The sequence below is a fragment of the Aspergillus costaricaensis genome (assembly GCF_003184835.1).
Source record: "Aspergillus costaricaensis CBS 115574 unplaced genomic scaffold BO79scaffold_17, whole genome shotgun sequence".
NCBI classification, from domain to species: domain Eukaryota; kingdom Fungi; phylum Ascomycota; class Eurotiomycetes; order Eurotiales; family Aspergillaceae; genus Aspergillus; species Aspergillus costaricensis.
In genome coordinates this window covers 313,252-331,303 of record NW_020291817.1, presented here as the reverse complement: position 1 = coordinate 331,303, position 18,052 = coordinate 313,252, and the positions used below count along the sequence as shown (strand labels likewise).

General features: G+C 51.6%; 6 protein-coding genes across 6 annotated transcripts; 3 read left to right on the top strand and 3 right to left on the bottom strand.

The window, feature by feature from the left end:
- Positions 1-15: 15 nt before the first annotated feature.
- On the top strand, positions 16-3,979 carry BO79DRAFT_237930 (mitochondrial 54S ribosomal mL46 domain-containing protein). Its single transcript, XM_025684755.1, has 7 exons — positions 16-502; positions 557-649; positions 704-930; positions 980-1,625; positions 1,670-2,116; positions 2,750-3,417; positions 3,485-3,979. Exons 1-7 carry the CDS (start codon positions 268-270, stop codon positions 3,776-3,778), a joined length of 2,610 nt encoding a protein of 869 aa, XP_025539128.1. The 5' UTR covers positions 16-267; the 3' UTR covers positions 3,779-3,979.
- A 32-nt stretch (positions 3,980-4,011) lies between these two features.
- Positions 4,012-4,805, bottom strand: BO79DRAFT_18612 (cysteine-rich PDZ-binding protein). The gene is made up of 3 exons (XM_025680451.1): positions 4,464-4,805; positions 4,239-4,362; positions 4,012-4,180 (listed from the first exon to the last, which is right to left on the bottom strand). The coding sequence occupies exons 1-3, from the start codon at positions 4,662-4,664 to the stop codon at positions 4,095-4,097; spliced, it is 411 nt and encodes a 136-aa protein (XP_025539127.1). The 5' UTR covers positions 4,665-4,805; the 3' UTR covers positions 4,012-4,094.
- Positions 4,806-7,401: 2,596 nt separating this feature from the next.
- Positions 7,402-8,578, top strand: BO79DRAFT_18580 (uncharacterized protein). Its single transcript, XM_025680426.1, has one exon. It carries the CDS (start codon positions 7,698-7,700, stop codon positions 8,469-8,471), a length of 774 nt encoding a protein of 257 aa, XP_025539126.1. The 5' UTR covers positions 7,402-7,697; the 3' UTR covers positions 8,472-8,578.
- A 754-nt stretch (positions 8,579-9,332) lies between these two features.
- Positions 9,333-12,101, top strand: BO79DRAFT_195512 (alpha-L-rhamnosidase; the record flags this gene model as incomplete). Its single annotated transcript, XM_025681139.1, has 1 exon — positions 9,333-12,101. The coding sequence occupies one exon, from the start codon at positions 9,333-9,335 to the stop codon at positions 12,099-12,101; it is 2,769 nt and encodes a 922-aa protein (XP_025539125.1).
- Positions 12,102-12,540: 439 nt separating this feature from the next.
- Positions 12,541-14,246, bottom strand: BO79DRAFT_287780 (uncharacterized protein; the record flags this gene model as incomplete). The annotated part of the gene is made up of 2 exons (XM_025688626.1): positions 12,541-13,823; positions 13,973-14,246. The coding sequence occupies 2 exons, from the start codon at positions 14,244-14,246 to the stop codon at positions 12,541-12,543; spliced, it is 1,557 nt and encodes a 518-aa protein (XP_025539124.1).
- Positions 14,247-15,068: 822 nt separating this feature from the next.
- On the bottom strand, positions 15,069-18,031 carry BO79DRAFT_195509 (uncharacterized protein; the record flags this gene model as incomplete). Its single annotated transcript, XM_025681138.1, has 3 exons — positions 15,069-16,009; positions 16,061-17,602; positions 17,668-18,031. The coding sequence occupies 3 exons, from the start codon at positions 18,029-18,031 to the stop codon at positions 15,069-15,071; spliced, it is 2,847 nt and encodes a 948-aa protein (XP_025539123.1).
- Positions 18,032-18,052: the final 21 nt, after the last annotated feature.

Here is an 18,052-nt window from a genome sequence, read left to right as displayed (position 1 = left end):
TGCTTGTGTCTCGGCTGTTCCTTCTCTGGTATTGCAGTGTAACCGGGTCTAGAATATTCCGACTCTTATGACAAGCTTCTGACTGGGGATCTCACAGTATTCTTTGTTTAGGCTGATCCACTATCTACTACTCCGTCCTGATTCACCTACATGACACAATAGCCAGATACGCATCCCTTGTATCTGCCTTACTTCCACTCTTCAAGTTTTATATATAACTGACTCTCCTTTGCACGGTGCTACTGCATCGTTGGACTGCCGAAAACCATGGATATATCCGCCCAAACATTCTTCTACCACCTGCCCAGAGTATTGGATGACCTGGCATCCTGTTGTTTCGTATCTATAGACTTTGAATTCTCTGGCATCGCCAAAGGCCTCGGACCTTCTCCCAAGAGCAGAAGCACCTTGCAAGAGCGCTATGAGGAAGTCAAGAATTCTGCTGATCAATACCAAATACTACAAGTTGGCTTGACTATCTGCCATGAGGATCCGGAGACAGGTTAGACACACATGTCCACCACTCCAGGTTGATGTGTTAATAGCGCAATCACAGAAACGTACACCTTGAAGCCATATAATCTATACTTGAGCCCAATCATCGACCGGAAGCTGGATCTAGACAGAAATTGTTCCTTCCAAAGCAGTGGTATGCTCGTTTCAAAGCTGCCCGCATCCCGTTAACCTAATACGATCTACTTAGCCGTCGAGTTCCTCCTGGAAAACAAGTTTAGCATGGAAGACCTGTACAAGAATGGCGTCACCTACTTGTCGAGAGACGAGGAAAGTCGAATAATGGCCAGAGTCATGCAGAGAAATGAACGCACGACAGCACGCAGCTCTCTGGATGTCGCGGACCATGAGCATGAGTCTATAGCCTTTTTAAAGGATGCTCGCCGTCTTGTAGATGATTGGCTGGCGCTTGGTAAAGTAATAAATTCGGTCACATTTAGTACTGCTTTTCTGACCGTGATAGCAGGCCCGGGAGAATTACCTTAATATCCCGCCACCTAGACCTATTAATGGACCTGCTCCACCCAATCACCCCAAATCTATGCCGACAGACCTCAATAGGTTTCAAAAGAGGCTTGTTCATCAGCTCATCGAAGTGGAGTATCCGAGTTTGGTGACTGTCAGTAGGCCGGGATTTATACAGATAATCGACTACGACGAACAGCGCGAGAAGGCCGTTCGCGATCAGAGGGTGAAATGGGTACAAGAAAGGATCTGGAAACAGACTGGATTCAGATGGATCGCGGAGGCGCTAGCTGGGGGCGATCTGACCAACCTTGAGCCTTTCTGCTTCATCAATTTGATGTCGTCTTCGAAGGAGAACCCCCAAAGTTCCCTTCAGGACTTCTCGCGGAGGGTGAAGCAGCGATTGCAGAAGAATAGGCCTATTCTGGTGGGCCACAACCTCTTCACGGACTTAATTTACTTTTGTCGGTGCTTTTTCGGGCCTCTCCCGGACCGTGTGGAGGATTTCCAAGCCATGGCTCACAAGATGTTCCCGGTGTTGATGGATACGAAGTATATGGCTACACACAACTGTGGCTCCATCAATCCCAGGTCTTCCCTGCAGGAAATCAATGACAGCCTCGCTGCACAGCCAACACCAGCAATAAGTAGGTCAATAGCTATGTTGTCGTTCCTCACTAATGTCAATCAGGTATACACCCTCAGTTTACCAAGTACAATACGCGGGCAATTGATCACGAGGCCGGCTTTGATAGTTTGCTCACTGCTCAGGTCTTCATAAAACTTTCTGCACAGCTCCGAGACAGGGGAACTTCCGGAATTCCGCCAACAGTTCCAAAGACGCCTCAACCCAGTGAAAAGTCCAAGGAGCCCACGAAGCAGGTCATCGGCGACTTCGAGGCTACTGTCGTCCTACCTAGAGGTCCCAAGTCGAACAACGTCCGTATTATGTTCGGCTCTATTGAAGTTGAAAAAGTCGTCCAAGACAACGGCGGCAAGGACGCTGGCGAGGTAACCAGAATTTCCCTAACACCCCACGACTCTCCTGAGACACAGAAGAAAGCCGACGAGGGCCGATTGATTCCACGCTTAGGCGCGCAATTCTGGGAGATTTATGGAAACAAATTGCGCGTCTTTGGTACAAATGAGAGGGTATGCCACATTGGCTAGGCCCTCTTAAAAGCCAGCCAACATGCCCAATGAGCGTTGACCACTCACTACACTCCATGATTACGATAATAGTAGCTCCTAGATACCAGAATACCTAGTTTGCATAATTAAATAGCAACAGCTACAGTCTCCATAGGCGAAGCCGTATGAATGAATGTATGCAGCGTCTATCTAACAGTACGCCTTGATTTGAGAAGGTACCGCTAGCGAAAAATGGCCGCAAAAACCGCTCTGAGCACCGGAAAATGATCGACTGGTCGTGGTTACTCAACGCAGTGATGATAAGGAAAGGTGCCGTAGAGAAGAAAAGAACAGAAATGGGCCGCACTGCAGAACTTTTAAATCAAGCGGAATGATGGATCACATGACATACTAGCCCGGTCGGGACTAGCTCCGTCCCGACGCTCCCTCGCAGGTGACCGCCAACTTTTCTCGCTATATTGTCGGCCTCCGGACCTGTTGACAAGTACCCCAGCATATAACCAACACATTTGGAGATGTCGTCAGGGTCCAATGGTGCCAGGCGCGTAGCGTCGCTTTTGCGTATGTGCTTGCTGATCTGAAATTCAAAACCAATGCGTGTCCGTACTGACTGCTCCAGGGCCTGCGATCTCCGATCCCAGAGTGTGCAGAAGCTGTCAAGAGACGCTTGTCCGCCGCAGTTACGCCACGGCCTCTACACAGGCTTCCACAGAAACTCCCTCCGCCGCCGCATCAGCCTTCCCCGTCGTGAAGCCCATCCATACCATCAAGGCCGGCGTGGTCCTCTCCCGTCCCCCTCAAATCACCCGCGACCTTACCGACTTCGAGAAGGCGTACTATTTCTACCAGAAGCGATTGAACGAGCGTCTCCAGCTACCTTTCACGAAATACTTCTACTTCAAGCGTGGAACGCCCGCCGACGAGGACTGGAAGCGCAAGATCCGCGAGCGCCAGACCCCCGCACGCGACATCGGCAAGTACAACCCGTACTCGAAGGAGGCATGGAACGATGAACTCCTCGTTGGAGCCGTCGAGTCGGACCCGGCCCACCAGGTGGAGATGCTTGTGCAGGATGCGGAGTCGACGGTCAATGCCACTTCCCAGGATACTAGCAAGAAGGAAGAGATTCCGAGACCTTTCCCCCGGGTGACGGAGGCGGACCAGAAGAACGATCAGAGAAGCCTCAACCGGGCACTGCAGAGGACTCTCTATCTCCTTGTGCAGTCCAAGGATGGATTCTGGACGTTCCCCAGCTCTCCTATTGTGGCTGAAGAGACTCTCCGTCAGGTAAGTTCCGCTGACTCTGCTCAGTGTTTCAGCAGCGGCAGTGAGCGCTAACGCTATCTGTCAACAGGCCGCCGAACGTACCCTCGAGCAAGCTGCCGGTGTCAACATGAACACCTGGATGGTCGGCTACCACCCCGTGGGCCACTACGTCTACAACTTCCGCAACCCGAGCAAGCTGGCAACCGGCCCCGCAGGCGAGAAGGTCTTCTTCATGAAGTCGCGCATCATGGCCGGCCAGGCCGATCTTTCCGGAAACGCTCAGAACCTGACCGACTTCAAGTGGCTGTCGAAGGACGAGATTTCGAAGTTTGTGAAGCCGCAGTACTACGCCAGCGTCAAGAACATGCTGGCCGATCGGTAAGCCGGTGTTTCTTAGGTGTGATGGAGTAGTAGTGTATGGATATGAATAGTCGTCGTTGTGCGGACTTGTTTCTTTCCCCGAGGGGGTATTTGTGCCCTTGGTTGGTAGTACAGCAGGTCTGAGTCTTGCATATATCATCTCGTCGGTCATGTATAACTAGCTTTTATTGTTTTCTTTTCGCTTTCTATTTGCAATGAAGACCTTTCTTGTTCCTAAGACTATCCCAAATCAACCGAACGCCATGCCGATTCCTTCCCAGTTATAGTGGCAATAGACATAAGTAGGTATCTTAAATGCAGAAAAGAATAACTAATGACTACTTCAAGTTGAACTTCTGCCCCGTAATTGCAGGCTGATTCTTCGACGAACTCCCCGTCAACCCCTTCCCACACATCGGACACGCTATACGGCGTTAGCCAAATCATCCTTCAATAGTAATGTAAAAAGAAAGAAAACGAACCATTCTTCTGATACGCACACCGCTGACAATACTTCCTCCCCTGCTCCGTTTTGGTTTTGCAAACCTCACAGGAGGAAGCATATGCCGCGTAGGGGTTCTTAGCCTTGGAGCTGAGGAGTTTGCTCTGACAATTCATTAGCACCATCATCATCATGTTATATAGTAGTAGCAACAATAGTAATAGTCGTAAGAAATAAGGAATGCTAGAATAAATGATATACATACCTTCCCAATCCCCGTGCTCCCCAATGTACTAGACTTGGCTTTCCCTCCAGCAGCACCAGCACCAGCACCACTGCTGCTGCCACTGCTACTACCACCGAGCGTTGTGGCTGGTGAGCCATAGTACATTTCTGTTTTGCGTTTCACGCCGGGAGTGGCGAGCTCCGTTTGTTTGAGTTTCTTTTGGCATTTGGCGCAGACCATTTTCTCTTGCTTGTATTACTTTTGGTGGGGGCGGGTTGAAGGGAGAAGTGAGTATGAGCCGTTGTATGTTGAGTTGGTGGAAGGTGGTGAAAGATATAATGGATGGGAGTATGTCGGGATAGGAAGTATTGGATGGATGGACGATGGGTGGAGAGTATTGGAGGGTTGATGACGCCAGTTGCTTGGTTGGTAGTGCTAGACTAAACTGCACCCGGGTTTTGCGTGGTGGTGGGGCGTGGGGTGCCGTAGTTGGGTTGGGGGTATACATATTCACATTGGTAGCTACGGTGGGTGGATGTTGGTTTCGTCGGTTGGTTATCTTGGTTTTGAAAACATCTTTACTTGCTGTGGGAAGTCATCGAAAATGTTGCTATGTAATGTGATTGATTTGGTTGGGTAGTATTCCCTACTCTCAGCTGGTCAATACTAATAATATACATAGTCATTTGATATTCGGTAGCAGTGTCAGTAGTGTCAGATGTACTAGTTGAGATGATCATCAGAGTACTCCAATGAGCAGCACTGTACTAGTTGTCCATGGTTGAATAGTACAAGGTTCTCTGCAGGGTGTGCTGCAGGGTGTGCTGCAGTCTGGCTCGAATCGGTCACAAAAAGTGTTGGACCCATGTTATATCCTCACACATCCCGCCGATCCATGCATATATCAGTCCGGAACATTGTGATTCCATGTTGCATTTGGAATGTCGCTGCAGTTGAATATATACGGAGTGCTTCAAAAGAATATGCTACAATAGATGCCTATACATCTAAAATGTCTTCGCTGATCTTAGTATAGCTCCAGATGCCCTTGACCATTAGTAACACATCAAGAGTGAAGAGGCGCAGCAACAAGTCGTCGATATGCCTACTTGCTATTTATTATAATCCAGAAATTAGGCGAGTCTAGACAGAACATCCGAAGTCCATATTGAAATCCGGCCGGTATGAAATGCCGTCCGGCTTTAGTTTCATCGGCTGGAAACAGCACGTTAGTAATCACAAGCACATTGCAATACCGATCGATCTGTATAACTGGGATATGCCCTTGGTTTTCCAGAAAAGCTCACCGGGTGCGAATAATCAAGTGCAGACAGCATATTCCTCCACACTCCAGAGCAGCATCAAGTGCCAGACTGGGCGGAGGTCTAGCGCTTTTATCATCAAGTTGGGCGCCTGCCAACACCGACTGTCGCCCAAAGAATGGCAGGTGGATTTATAAAGCTAGCCTTCGGAGAGGGTATAGACGAAAAGCTAACAGCCTCGTCAAGAGGATCACGCCTTTTTTCGCCCAGGCGCCTCGGATCGTGACAAGTCATAGTTCGACGGGTATTTTCCAAGTCACCATGCCTTAGCCCCGAATAAGGCCAATGACGGTGTGCTGACTTCGGAAACCAAGAACACCCTGCACCTGCAGGTAAGCATATTAACCATTTAATATCTGGCCGCATTTCTTCAGGCCTCGGGGACGTTCATACATAGGATGGTGCACTAGGCGACAGCGATGCAGCCCTTTTGATTCATGACCAATGTTTCGAGGTACGGGCGCGATGGTGTGCACAACCACCCGCAACCCGAAAGGGCCACATGCGTATGCCTCCCGGACGGCAGTAAGCAGGCCAAAATAGAATCACGGCTGACTGGCCATGGAAGACGGGAAGAAGAGAAAGCAAGTAGATAAGATGAGCGGTGGTTGCTGACCATCGTGGCCTCCGAGTGGATGTGGCAACAAATTGCCCGTCTTAAATCCTTCTCGTTCGCACAACCCAACTTTCCCTCCACTTCGGCTTCAGCTCTTCCACGACATCCTCCCCCTCCAATACTGACAGCCAATCCCCGACTCGCTTGGGCTTTTTGAAATTTCGTGCAGATGGGAGCTGGACATTCAGCACATTCAGCTGCCCTGAACAAGGCGACCCTCCCTCCCACAACTCAGACTTGCGTGGTCCTCCCCAAAAAGCTGTTTGTCTCCCAAAGCTGCAGGATGACCCGCCACTCCTGAACTGGTCTGCATTGGACGGCGAGTTCCAGAGCCCAGGCTGGAATTAGCAAACCTGCAAAGACGGGAAATCTTCGCTATGCACAAGGCAGGGGAAAGCAATGAAGAAAAATTAAATATGGGAAAAGCGAAAGGGCAACCAGAAGAGAACGGCACGGAAAAGCAAAGAAAGGAAGGAAGATGCAAGCACGGGTCGCCGTGCTACCCAGGTTCCTGGATACTGTCGAGCAATGATCGCCTGTTCCAGCGCCGTGGTTCGTCTGGTTGGACATCGCTCTTTCTGCCCAGACCATCACCCTGGGGCCAGCTCGCTGGTTCCCTGACCTGACTCTTCTATAAAGCGGTCCTTCGGGTGGCATCGCCACGGGCTGGTTTCTTTAGCTGGGATGTTGTCAGATCACCGCCAGTCGCGTTGGACTGGTTATAAGTCTTTGTTCTCTGGTACTGTTCGTGCGTGTCTCAGCGCACAGCCAGCTAACTGTACGTCTCCCATCCTCGCCTTACCAACCCCCCCCCTCAGGGCATCTCCTTTTTTTAAGGACTCTTTTCAACTGACCCTGACATAGTCTAGCGGTTTTCAATCATTTGTGTTTTTGCTTTTTCCCCCAGACACTACTTGGGCGCCCGGACCAGGCTTGGTTTGCTACTAGTCTAGCTTATTGATTACCGACTCCTTTTCCCTGCTTTCACCTTTCTTTTTCTCAGGGCCCAGAACGGCAGGTTGACGTTGAGCACGTCGTCAAGAGGTCGGGAATCCCTTGCTTCAAGGTGGAATCGGAACTGAATCTTGCCCACACCGCACGCTTCTTTTCTCTTTCATCTTCCTTCCCTCCACCTCAGCGGGCATCGCTCATTACCCTCCCACGAGCTGTCTGCCCAAAGTTCTAAGTGCAAACCTAAAGTAAGGGTAAGAGGGTCCTTGAGTGACTCGCCTACTCAGTGTCATCACGGTAGCACGGAAGCTTCGCGCAACGAACCAGGGGACGTCTTTTAGTGGTTACTCCAGTGGTCGAAGGAATCGAGAGGAGATAAGGAAAATGCCCCCCAGCAGTTCGTCTTTTACGGCGCTGAATCTGCCCTCGACATTTTCGCTACCGCCATGCATGGAATACTTCACCCTCACCGCCGGCCCTAATACGGACCTTTGGCGTAAGCCACCGAACCGGGATACTGCAACGGCTCCTATCGTGTTTACATCCTTGCGGAGCCCATTTGTAGTTGCCGAGGTCACTGTCACGGCCGACTGGGAAATGGAATGGGACCAGGGTGGTCTGGTGATCTTTGCCGGAGCTGCGCCGCAATCATTCTCGCCAGACAGTACTCCACGATCGGGCCGCCCCGGGTACCCTCAACCGTTACGACCCTGTAAATGGGTCAAGGCCGGGATGGAGTTCAGTTCGGGCACGATGAACGCATCGTCGGTAAGCGCAACTTCCGACGGCGCGGACTGGTGTCTCTCACCACTGTCGATCCCCGATCGCGGTCCATCGGCTATGCATTCGTTACGAATCAAATTAGAGCGAGTCGGACATTCGCTCTGGATATGGTACCAGGATCCATCAGCGGTGCCGTATGCAGCGAGCCCGGCGGCCGTGAGCAGCACGTGGAAGAAGCTGCGGGAAGTAACATGGTTCTTCTACGGAGTAGAAGACAAGTTCGTCCACGTGGGCGTCTATGCCAGTCGCCCGCATAGTCTGCCTCGCACTGGGACGATGTGGGCGATGGCCAATGGTCCGGGGGTGGCCGGATCGGCGGCCGCATCAGCGAACGAAGGGTTGGTGGTCGAATTCGAGGATCTGGAGATCTTGTAATTTTTCTGTCTTATCTCGTCTTAGCAGCATTGCTTTGGTTCCAGCTACGACCATTGAGCGCTTATGAGTCGATGAGCTTTCTTTCTCTTTTGACTTTAGGGCTGGTTGGGTTCAGGAGCCTGGTGCATTGCGGGAGATAGCGAGCATGGGTTTATGTTATGGTTGGAGCGATTGCTGAGACATGAGCATTTGTTGAGTTTGGCTGTTCAACACTTACCGATTTAACCGATTTAATGAAGAGTTAATATGATCCTTTCTTTCATGCTTAGGTATACCCACAAGGCATATTAAGTCGATATACTTCATACAACGGTTTTTATTTCACTTATTACCACTCAAGAACCAAGAAACTGCCTCTATCCGAGAAAAGATTTAGACCCACCCTTTCTACGGAACCTCTAGCATTGTATTCCTCCTACACCAAGTACTTTGTAGTATTTCCCAGAGAAAGCAACACATTCTAGTCATGTGACTCAACTAAACTATGCTCGCCTAAACTTATGTATTCTCTCCTCTTCTCCTACCAGTACTGTCTGTTATACTTCCTGGATACGAATATCATCACAGCAATTTATTGCGGGGGAGCGTCAGGAATCAATTTCGCAAGGAGAATTACCATACTACTCTATGATATTCCCCACATGCTACGGAAGAAGACAATGAAACCTCAAGATTCCTGTTAAGTGCTGGGGTGAGGTTGACACAGTATGCGGGGTTACTCCGAGCCCTTCGGGGTTTCGTGGGAATGATGCGCGAGAGGCGACTACTTGCGGTTCGTTGGCATTCATGCATCACACATAAATATTTCTATGCTTTCTTGTCACTTTCTGTTTCACTTTCCCCCTTTTATCTTCCCCGGCCATGACCAGCCAGATCTATATTGAAACTCCTACAGTTGAGCAACACTCAACCGGGTTTGGCATTGGAACTGCGACTCCGCGTCTGTCATGGCGATTCCTCACCACCGACAGTAGTCCTCGCGACTGGGAGCAGACGGCCTACGAAGTGGAAGTTGTTCGTTCCGGATCTCGAGAGGAAACCTACCATGTGAACAGCAATGCATCGGTGCTTGTCCCTTGGCCCAGTGGCCCACTGCAATCCCGAGAAATCGCACAGGTCCGTGTTCGGGCATACGCGTGCAGCGCCGGCGAGGAGCAGCAGGGTGACTGTGCCACCGCTTGGTCTCCCTGGCGGACCATTGAGTGTGGACTACTCGACCGCGCTGACTGGGTAGCCCGACCTATTGCCAGTCCTGAGGAACCACAGCCGGATCATCCATTACGGCCGGTGCGATTCCGTAAAGAGTTCCAACTCCCTGCGGCAGGTACCATCGAGAAAGCTCGCCTTTATATCACGAGCTTTGGAGTATACCGCGCCTTCATCAACGGGCATCGAGTGGGGGATCAGTGTCTCGCGCCCGGATGGACCAGCTACCGCCATCGCTTGAACTATCAAGTGTTCAACATCGCGTCCCTCCTGAATGCTGAAGGTCCTAATGTCCTTGCGGTAGAGGTTGCAGAGGGCTGGTACGCCACTCGCCTCGGCTTCCTTGGTGGGCGAAGACAGTTGTATGGGGATCGACTGGCCGTGTTGGCACAACTGGAGATCCAACTTGGACCTAAGGGGGACCAATTCTCCATGTGTACTGATACCACCTGGACATGTACTCCCAGTGCCATCATCCGGAGTGAGCTCTATGACGGCGAGGTTTACGATACCCGTCAAGAGAATCCGACCTGGAACTGCTCGCTGCTTGACCAGGCCTCTCGCTGGGTGGCCGTCCGGGAACTTGACTTCCCAACCGCGGCCTTGGTGGCACCGAACGCTCCTCCAGTCCGTATCACCGAGGAGATATCCCCAGTCTCCGTCCAGAAAACCCCATCCGGTGCCACCGTCATCGACTTCGGCCAGAACCTGGTCGGTCGACTTCGCGTGCGCTCGTTGAACCAGCCCTCGGGCTCTCGCGTTTCCTTCATCCACGCCGAAGTGCTTGAGAATGGCGAGCTCGGGATTCGACCCCTGCGACACGCCAAGTGCACCGACGAAGTCATTCTAAATGGTACAGAGCTGGTAGATTGGTCGCCTCAGTATACATTCCACGGGTTTCGATTCGTCCAGGTCAATGGTTGGGATGAAGAAAGCGATGGATCACTGCTCCTCAACTTCAAGGCGCTTGTGATGCACACTGATATGACCCGCAGCGGATGGTTTTCCTGCTCGCACCCTATGGTCAATCAGCTCCACACCAATGCCTGGTGGAGTATGCGTGGGAATTTCCTGTCCATTCCTACGGACTGTCCCCAGAGGGATGAACGCCTTGGCTGGACCGGGGATATTCAGATTTTCTGCCCATCGGCCAACTTCCTCTACAATACTGCTGGCATGCTGAGTGACTGGTTGCAAGATGTCGCGGCCGAGCAGTTGAGGGAGAAAGATGGCTGCGTGCCTCCCTTCACAGTCCCCAATATCATTAGTGAGACCCTGTGGCCGCATACGCCGCAGGCTGTATGGGACGATGTGGTGATCCTAACGCCCTGGGCCCTCTACCGGTCGTATGGGGACAGTGAAATTCTCCGCCGTCAATATGAAAGCATGCTCGCCTGGATCGATCGCGGCATTCGTCGCGGCTCAGATGGACTCTGGGACCCTGAGCTTTGGCAGCTGGGAGACTGGTTAGACCCAACAGCGCCGCCCGAGGAACCCGGGGATGCACGCACCAGCGGGACCCTTGTCGCTGATGCCTATCTCGTGCACATCACCTCGGTGATGTCCGAAATCAGCCAGGTCCTCGGCCAGAGTCAGGATGCCGCACGATTCAAGACGGACTATGACCGACTGAAGGCGAGGTTCCAGGCCAAGTACATAACGGCCACTGGGTTACTGGTCGGCGATACCCAGACAGCGCTTAGCCTTGCCATTGTGTACGACCTTCACTCCAACCCCGAAGCAGCGCAAGCTGCAGCATCACGTCTCGTCCATCTCGTGCGGCTTGCCAAGTTTCGCGTCGCCACCGGGTTCGCAGGCACTCCAATCATCACGCACGCTCTCACCAAGAGCGGACATCCCCAGATCGCCTACCGGATGCTTCTGGAGAAGTCTCGCCCATCGTGGATGTACCCCATCACCATGGGAGCGACAACCATGTGGGAGAGGTGGGACAGCATGCTTCCGGACGGGTCCATCAACCCTGGCGAAATGACCAGCTTCAACCACTACGCCCTGGGTTCGATCATCAACTGGCTGCACTCTACCGTAGCCGGCGTCAGCCCTCTAGCCCCAGGCTGGAAGCACATCCAGATCGCTCCGACACCTGGGCCTACAATTCACTCCGCTGAAGCCATGTACGATACTCCTTATGGGCGACTAGAATGCCGGTGGTCGATCGAGACTGATGCAGACCGCTTCCACATGGACCTGTTGATACCGCCAAACTCTCGTGCGCGCGTGATCTTACCGACTCGGGAGAAGCTATCACAGCCCGTTGGTTCTCGTGAAGACGGAGGCTTTTGGGTGGGTTCGGGGCGTCACAAGTTCTCAGCGACCTTCGAGTGGAAGGACTACTCTAGGGACTGGCCACCGAAGCCTCTGATTCCGATTATGCGCAAACCTGAGCCGGAGGATATTGCGTGAGATTTCCCTATTATCTAGAGACTGGATGACAGATAGTAGATATGACATACCTGCAAGTCTATCAGTCGCGTAAGCGGTGAGTGCTGTAGAAGCGCTCACCTGCCGTCCTGTCCTCACAAAAGCGGCAGCAATTTTGCCAGATTATTACTGGAATTGTTGACAGAGTTAGTTCACGTGAAAGTCCCATGGGAGGAGATATTTTAGTGTTTCAATCACATCTTGATAGAAATTGTCAGTTCATATGCTACCTCATGACAAGCAGAATCCTGGATATAAAATGGCCAGTGTATCAAAGATCGCCCAAGTACCAGCGACCTTTGTTGCGAACGAACCAACTCGATATAGATTTGCAATTGAGGAAGCAAACCCTCAAAGTGAATGCTCTATATTGTGCTTCCAAGTACATCTTGGCTGATCTGCCCCCCTCCCTCTGACCATTTCACACAGGTGGCAGATGATTCTTGTCTAGTACATTTTTCGCACGTGTTCTGTTATCCCGAATCTCCTCTTTGAATTCTTTTCTGAGCTTTTCGAAATCCGTAAGCTTGCCTTTTTCCTCAGCTTCAGTCTTCTCCTTGTCTTTCTCCTTTTTTTCATTTTCCACGCGCTCTACTTCCTTTTCATATATTTTATCAATTCGCTCCTTTTCTTTTTCTCGCTCCTCTTCCGGAAGGGTTGTGGGGATATCTTCCAGTTTCTGATTCCATTCCTGTCTTATGACGTCTCTTTCAATCAGCAGGTCTTCGATTTGGGATTCCAAGTCTTTCGCCTCCAACCGGGCCTTTGCCTTGTCGACTTCCACGAGGACGCGTCTTCCCACAATTTCGGGGTCGATATCGTCTCCGAATTTGGCTTCCACTCCCGCCTCGAGCTTTTCCCGATAGTCATTTCCCGCTATTCTTCGGTATCCCTTGTATTTATCGAATGCCTTTTGGCTAACTTGCGCCCTGGCCTCGTCATTATACGCCTTTTCGATGCGGTTTTGGATGATTTTAGCGTTGGTCTTTGAATCCTGTTTCAGGTCATCCGGCGTGAGACGCTTCACCTCACTTTCAATTCTCTCCACTATCGTATCCCACGAAAGCAGACCCTCGGAATCTCCTTCCTTCTTGTTGCCAATCTGACGGATGAAATATTTCATTTCATACGCCTGCTTGAAAGCGAACCGTTTATAAAGACACGCGACTATCACCCCGGCAATTGAGACTCCCATGCCACTAATGCCTGCTCCAATGGCTGCAGGCCAGTTTCCCTTTGACACATAAGCCCCGGCTCCCGCACACAAGATAGTACCAGTCAGGACGATAAAGGAATTCATCACAGGCCCAAACGGAGAGCCGGCGGCGCCTCCTTGCAGGTCATAGCAGCCGTTCAGCAGATCCATACATACCACGATAGACTCGAAGGAAGCATCCACACGAACGGCCGCCGCTGCTTCCATCTTTTCCCTGGAGACCCCGGGTCCACCGGCTGGTACAACATCCCTGCTAAAGTCGGTGGTGGTGTCGTTGGAATCGCCCCAGCTGTAGTACTTCCTCCCGCTGATACTGGTCTTCTGTGCCTCCTGGCTTCCCGGCCAGATCTCTCCCTCGAAGCCAGGCTGAGACTGCTCGACACCAGCGGGCTGTCCACACTGGAATTGGATGATGAACAGCATGTCATTGGCTACGAAGCTGACGACTCCTTCCTTCACTGAAACAGGGTCCATGAGCACGCCGTCCACTAAGTGCATAATAATAAAGGAGCATTAGCCATGGGTCTTTGTTCTTACCATCTAGGAAAGAGTTCGCGGTGATTTAATAAAGGAAGAAGACGACAAGGGCAAAGGTCATAAGGGGGGGAATGGGGGGAGGAGGATTATGCAGACATACCGTGTATGGTAGACTTGGCCGAATTCACAAACAGCTCGAAAAGGCCAAATTCATTATCGGCGAAACGGTATACCCCGCCTGCAAGCCTCAAGTCGAAGTGTGGTCCCGCGGTTCCCATCATCACGAAGGCTTCCCAGATTGTAGGTTGAGTCACGTCGTAGCCGCGACCAGCACAATATTCGGTGGGATTTCCGGCCTCCATGGCAGCGAGGAGGCCTATAAGAAACTCTTCCTTGGGCGACGTGTACGCATCATCGAGCATTCTCGCTGCCATTTCTGCAAAGATATGATGAGCTTCCTAGAGCACTTCTAGTTTCTAAAGGGCAAAGGGTAGTTGTGGAACCATACCCATCTGTTCTGGCGTGACATCTCTTGGAGAAGCCATATTTGATGAGGGGTAGTTTTGAAAGGGCGTGATGACCAAGGTGATTATATAACAAGGCAGGATCTTAGTAGGACTAAAGAGCCGATTGAAGATGTGGTTGTGAGGGTTCGAGATCTTGGTGGCTCAGTAATGATAGAGACCCACGATCAACTCTGCTTCATGACTTGAGCTTGGGGGTTGCGGGGAGGCAGTTATATGTTCGTCTATGACAACCAAGATCGATTGGTAAGCTACGTAAGCCCATGGGCGTACAGGTCATCACGTCGGACATTGCATTTCAGCTGAGGGATTTAATGTTCATCTCAAGAGCAGCAGTGGCGCCGCTGCCTCACCACCTACTGCTGCAGGAGGGAGGTGAGCCATCCACACCTTCAGCGCCGCCATGTTCCATTGTGACTTATGTGCATAAATCACATAAATGGTACTTTGGCATGCATGCGTCCATAATAAAGTGTGCTTTGTGCATGCATAATACTACACCCCCCTCATTGAGCCTCGGGGATGTCCTGGATCATTCCGGGCTGGAAGAGGATGGTCACCAGACAAGACCGGTTACACACCTTATGCAAATGGACGATCGCGGTCCATCGATGGAGAAGAAGAGAATGGTTAAGATCTTCGGTTTGCGGTAAGCAACGGGCTATCAAATTTACGCGGTCACAGACTAGATTAATGAGTGGACTGTTGAGAGTCGCTGTACTGCGTGACTATCTAGGCGGAATGACCCTTCACAAGCAGGTGGGAGGCCCGATACTGAAAGTCAAATTCCAAATATGCCTTCTCTACCTTTGTGCAGTCCAGATTGGGGTTGTCTACCCGCAAGACATCGACACTCCATTTCGTGAACGGCCCTACTCTGGCATAGATGTCATCATTCTCTGATGAGATCGTGCCGTCTGTTAAAATCGTGCCGGAGTCGCCATCCTTTTCGGGCATAATGTACTTGAAGAGCACCTTGAGTGGGTTGTGCGTAAACTTCACAGGGACTTCGAAACTGTCCAGCAAGGTTTCTGTCCCCGTGTGAGATATTTTGGCTTGTAGGATGAGTGGCTGTGAGAATGTTGCTTTCGTTTCTGCCGGAGAGTCGTCCTTTTTCAGCTCCAGGTAAAATCGCACGGCTGAGAGGCGCACATCATACATGTCATGGAAGATCGGATTATCCGTCTTCACCTCGACGTTCCTCAGGGACAGATCCTCGGTGGGAAGTGTGAACTGAATGAATTCAATCGTGTCTTCGTCAAGGTAGACTCTAACGTTGCGCATCTCCTGTGGTGGTTGTCCTACCGCCTCTAGATATTCCTGACGCCGAATTTGGAGTGTTCCTTGTATCTGCTGTAGTAGGCCATGGTCCAGGGCGGAGGATGGCAAACCACTCAATGTATCTCCGATGATGTTGTCCTGGCTTAAAGACAGAAATGCGAGAGCCTGTTGCTGCTTGTACAACCATACCTGGGCTGTGTATATGCTGTGGTCGTAGGTTTTCTTCAGGAAGCTTGTCATGGCGGGATGCCCGGCATCGAGAGAGTTGTATTCGTCACGAATAACGTCCAACCGGTCCAGTCGGAGCTGCTCCCGCTTTTCGTAGAATTGGACGAGAAGAGTCAGGATTGCATTGTAGTGCAGGACCGCCGAGTTCCGCTCTTGAACGGTGTCTGCGACAGAAAGTCAGAATCCATGTAGTCGGTGGAAGCACCTTCACAAACCGTAGAATGTCTGGAAATTCTTCTTCACCTCCTTGTAATCCTCGGCATCCATCGCGTTCCGAAATTCGCTGACGAGAGAGTCCCACATCTGCTCCGCGACAAGGATCTTCTCAGCCCCCGGGTCGTCTAGATCGATGTGGCCGTCACGGAGGACGATGTACCCTTCCGTGAGGTCTTTGATACCGCCTTCGATGTCGTGTAGCTTTTGGAGGAGGTAGGACTTGTTTATGGCCACACCATCATCAGTTAGCACCTTCTCAGTGCCCATGTCGAACAGGCCGAGTGTCTGGAGCCCTATCATCGGTTTGCTGCCGTTGGTGAACAACACGCAGGTAAACGCGGAAACAAAATCCTGAAAAGTGACCCCGAATTGTTTCTGCACAAAGTCATCCAGATGAAGCATTGAATCCAGCAGCTCCTTCTTTGCTCTGGCAATCGAGTCGACAGCATATCCGATTGTCCGGGTAGTTTGACCTAGGTCCAGTTTGCCCTCGTCTATTAGCTGATCATTCTGGTTTGTAGTGTACGCCAGCACTTCTGATCTCATCTGTACATTGGCCAACTTGGCGGCAGCATCCGTGGACGCCTTGAGGTAATCGAAATAAGTTTCCTCGAAGTCCCTCAATGTATTCAGGAGAGACTGGGTGGTGTTCTGGTAGAAGGTGAAGGAGCCCCGGGGCACTTCGTCTCTACCCTTCCCAATAAAGTCCTTGCCGGAGAGGATCTGCTGCTTCATCACCTCCGCCGATCGCCGGATTGCCCGAAGACGTTGGATCGCATATGGCTCGGCGGCTGAGGAGCCACTTTCAATGGTGTAGAGCCGGGAAGCGTTGCTTCGATAGGCGGCCCAGAGAGGGGGGTAAGGAGCAGGCGGCTCATGTGCAAAGACTTCGAGGCGGCGCGTCAAGCGATCCAGAAGAATGACCGCCGAGGCCTTATCCTCTAATGTTCCGGTGAAAGTGAGGAAATTTGCCTTGTCAAGCAGCATCTGACATTGCATAGGATGTGCAAAACACACCTCACCCTGGAGAACAAGTTCACGAGCTTGGAGAAAGACCGCCTGCCGCTCTCCATATTGGCCCGTCTGGCCATCCTTGCCTGTCACCCCTTCCCCAGTTGACCCAAGCCCTCGATCCCCCCCTTCCACATCCGTTCTCTGGACTACGTCTCCCTGTATGGCATAGGAATCTTGCCCCAAGAGATTCCCGAGATGGGACGTTTGGTAGCGGACCTCACTCAGGTCCGACTCCAAGAAACCCTCAACAGTTTTCATCAAGTCGGGCAGAGTGACGAGGAATCCCGAGACAATCACCGCAGGGTTATCCAGCAGGGCCACAAACCTGACTGCATCGTCCTTGAAATCGCCGGGCCACTTCTTGTTTGGGTCCCTCGTGTTGAAATAGATATCCAAGGCGGTTTCGGCCGCCGGCGAGAACAACGTGTTGAAGAGGACGGTGACTTGTCCGCCCTTGCCCCCGTTACCCGCATTTCGTCCGGGGACGCCCACTTGATTCGGTGGCGAGAACCCATCGCCTCCCCGAGCTAAACATTCCCATCCATCCCCATCAGTTCCATGGCCGTTTTCCAGGGGTTGCAAGTGTACTGACCCTGAAATGTAATATGCTTAGCAACCTCTGGCAAGAGCTCGTCGCAAAAGACCGATAGGCTGCCTCCGTCATAACCATCCATCCTGCTGTCGCTCCCATTAACACCGGAGATGGCCACTCCCAAAGGCAGTGCGCCCACAAGATTCAGTTGCGATACGTAAAGACCCACTTGCGGAGAATAGGTTTCAGGCCCGATGCCTCCTTCCAGCAGCCTAGACAGGTCAAATCGCTCTGCGTACATGTCGAAAGGGACCTTCAGGCCGGCAGTAGGCTTGTATTCTTCCGTCGACACGGACAAACGTAGTTTGGGCTCATCTAGAGGGAACCAGACGGTTTCTGGGTCGTACACTTGGGCGAAGGACATGGTCGACTCGATTTGTTCTCT

Bases quoted from the DNA above. Each gene is read 5' to 3' on its own strand.
- BO79DRAFT_237930 (XM_025684755.1), top strand. From the start codon at position 268: ATGGATATATCCGCCCAAACATTCTTCTACCACCTGCCCAGAGTATTG. The intron at 1,626-1,669 runs GTAGGTCAATAG...AATGTCAATCAG, and splicing joins ACAGCCAACACCAGCAATAA to GTATACACCCTCAGTTTACC. The intron at 2,117-2,749 runs GTACAAATGAGA...TGACTGCTCCAG, and splicing joins AAACAAATTGCGCGTCTTTG to GGCCTGCGATCTCCGATCCC.
- BO79DRAFT_18580 (XM_025680426.1), top strand. From the start codon at position 7,698: ATGCCCCCCAGCAGTTCGTCTTTTACGGCGCTGAATCTGCCCTCGACA.
- BO79DRAFT_18612 (XM_025680451.1), bottom strand. From the start codon at position 4,664: ATGGTCTGCGCCAAATGCCAAAAGAAACTCAAACAAACGGAGCTCGCC. The intron at 4,363-4,463 runs GTATGTATATCA...ATGAATTGTCAG, and splicing joins GGAGCACGGGGATTGGGAAG to AGCAAACTCCTCAGCTCCAA. The intron at 4,181-4,238 runs GTTCGTTTTCTT...AACGCCGTATAG, and splicing joins GTGTGCGTATCAGAAGAATG to CGTGTCCGATGTGTGGGAAG.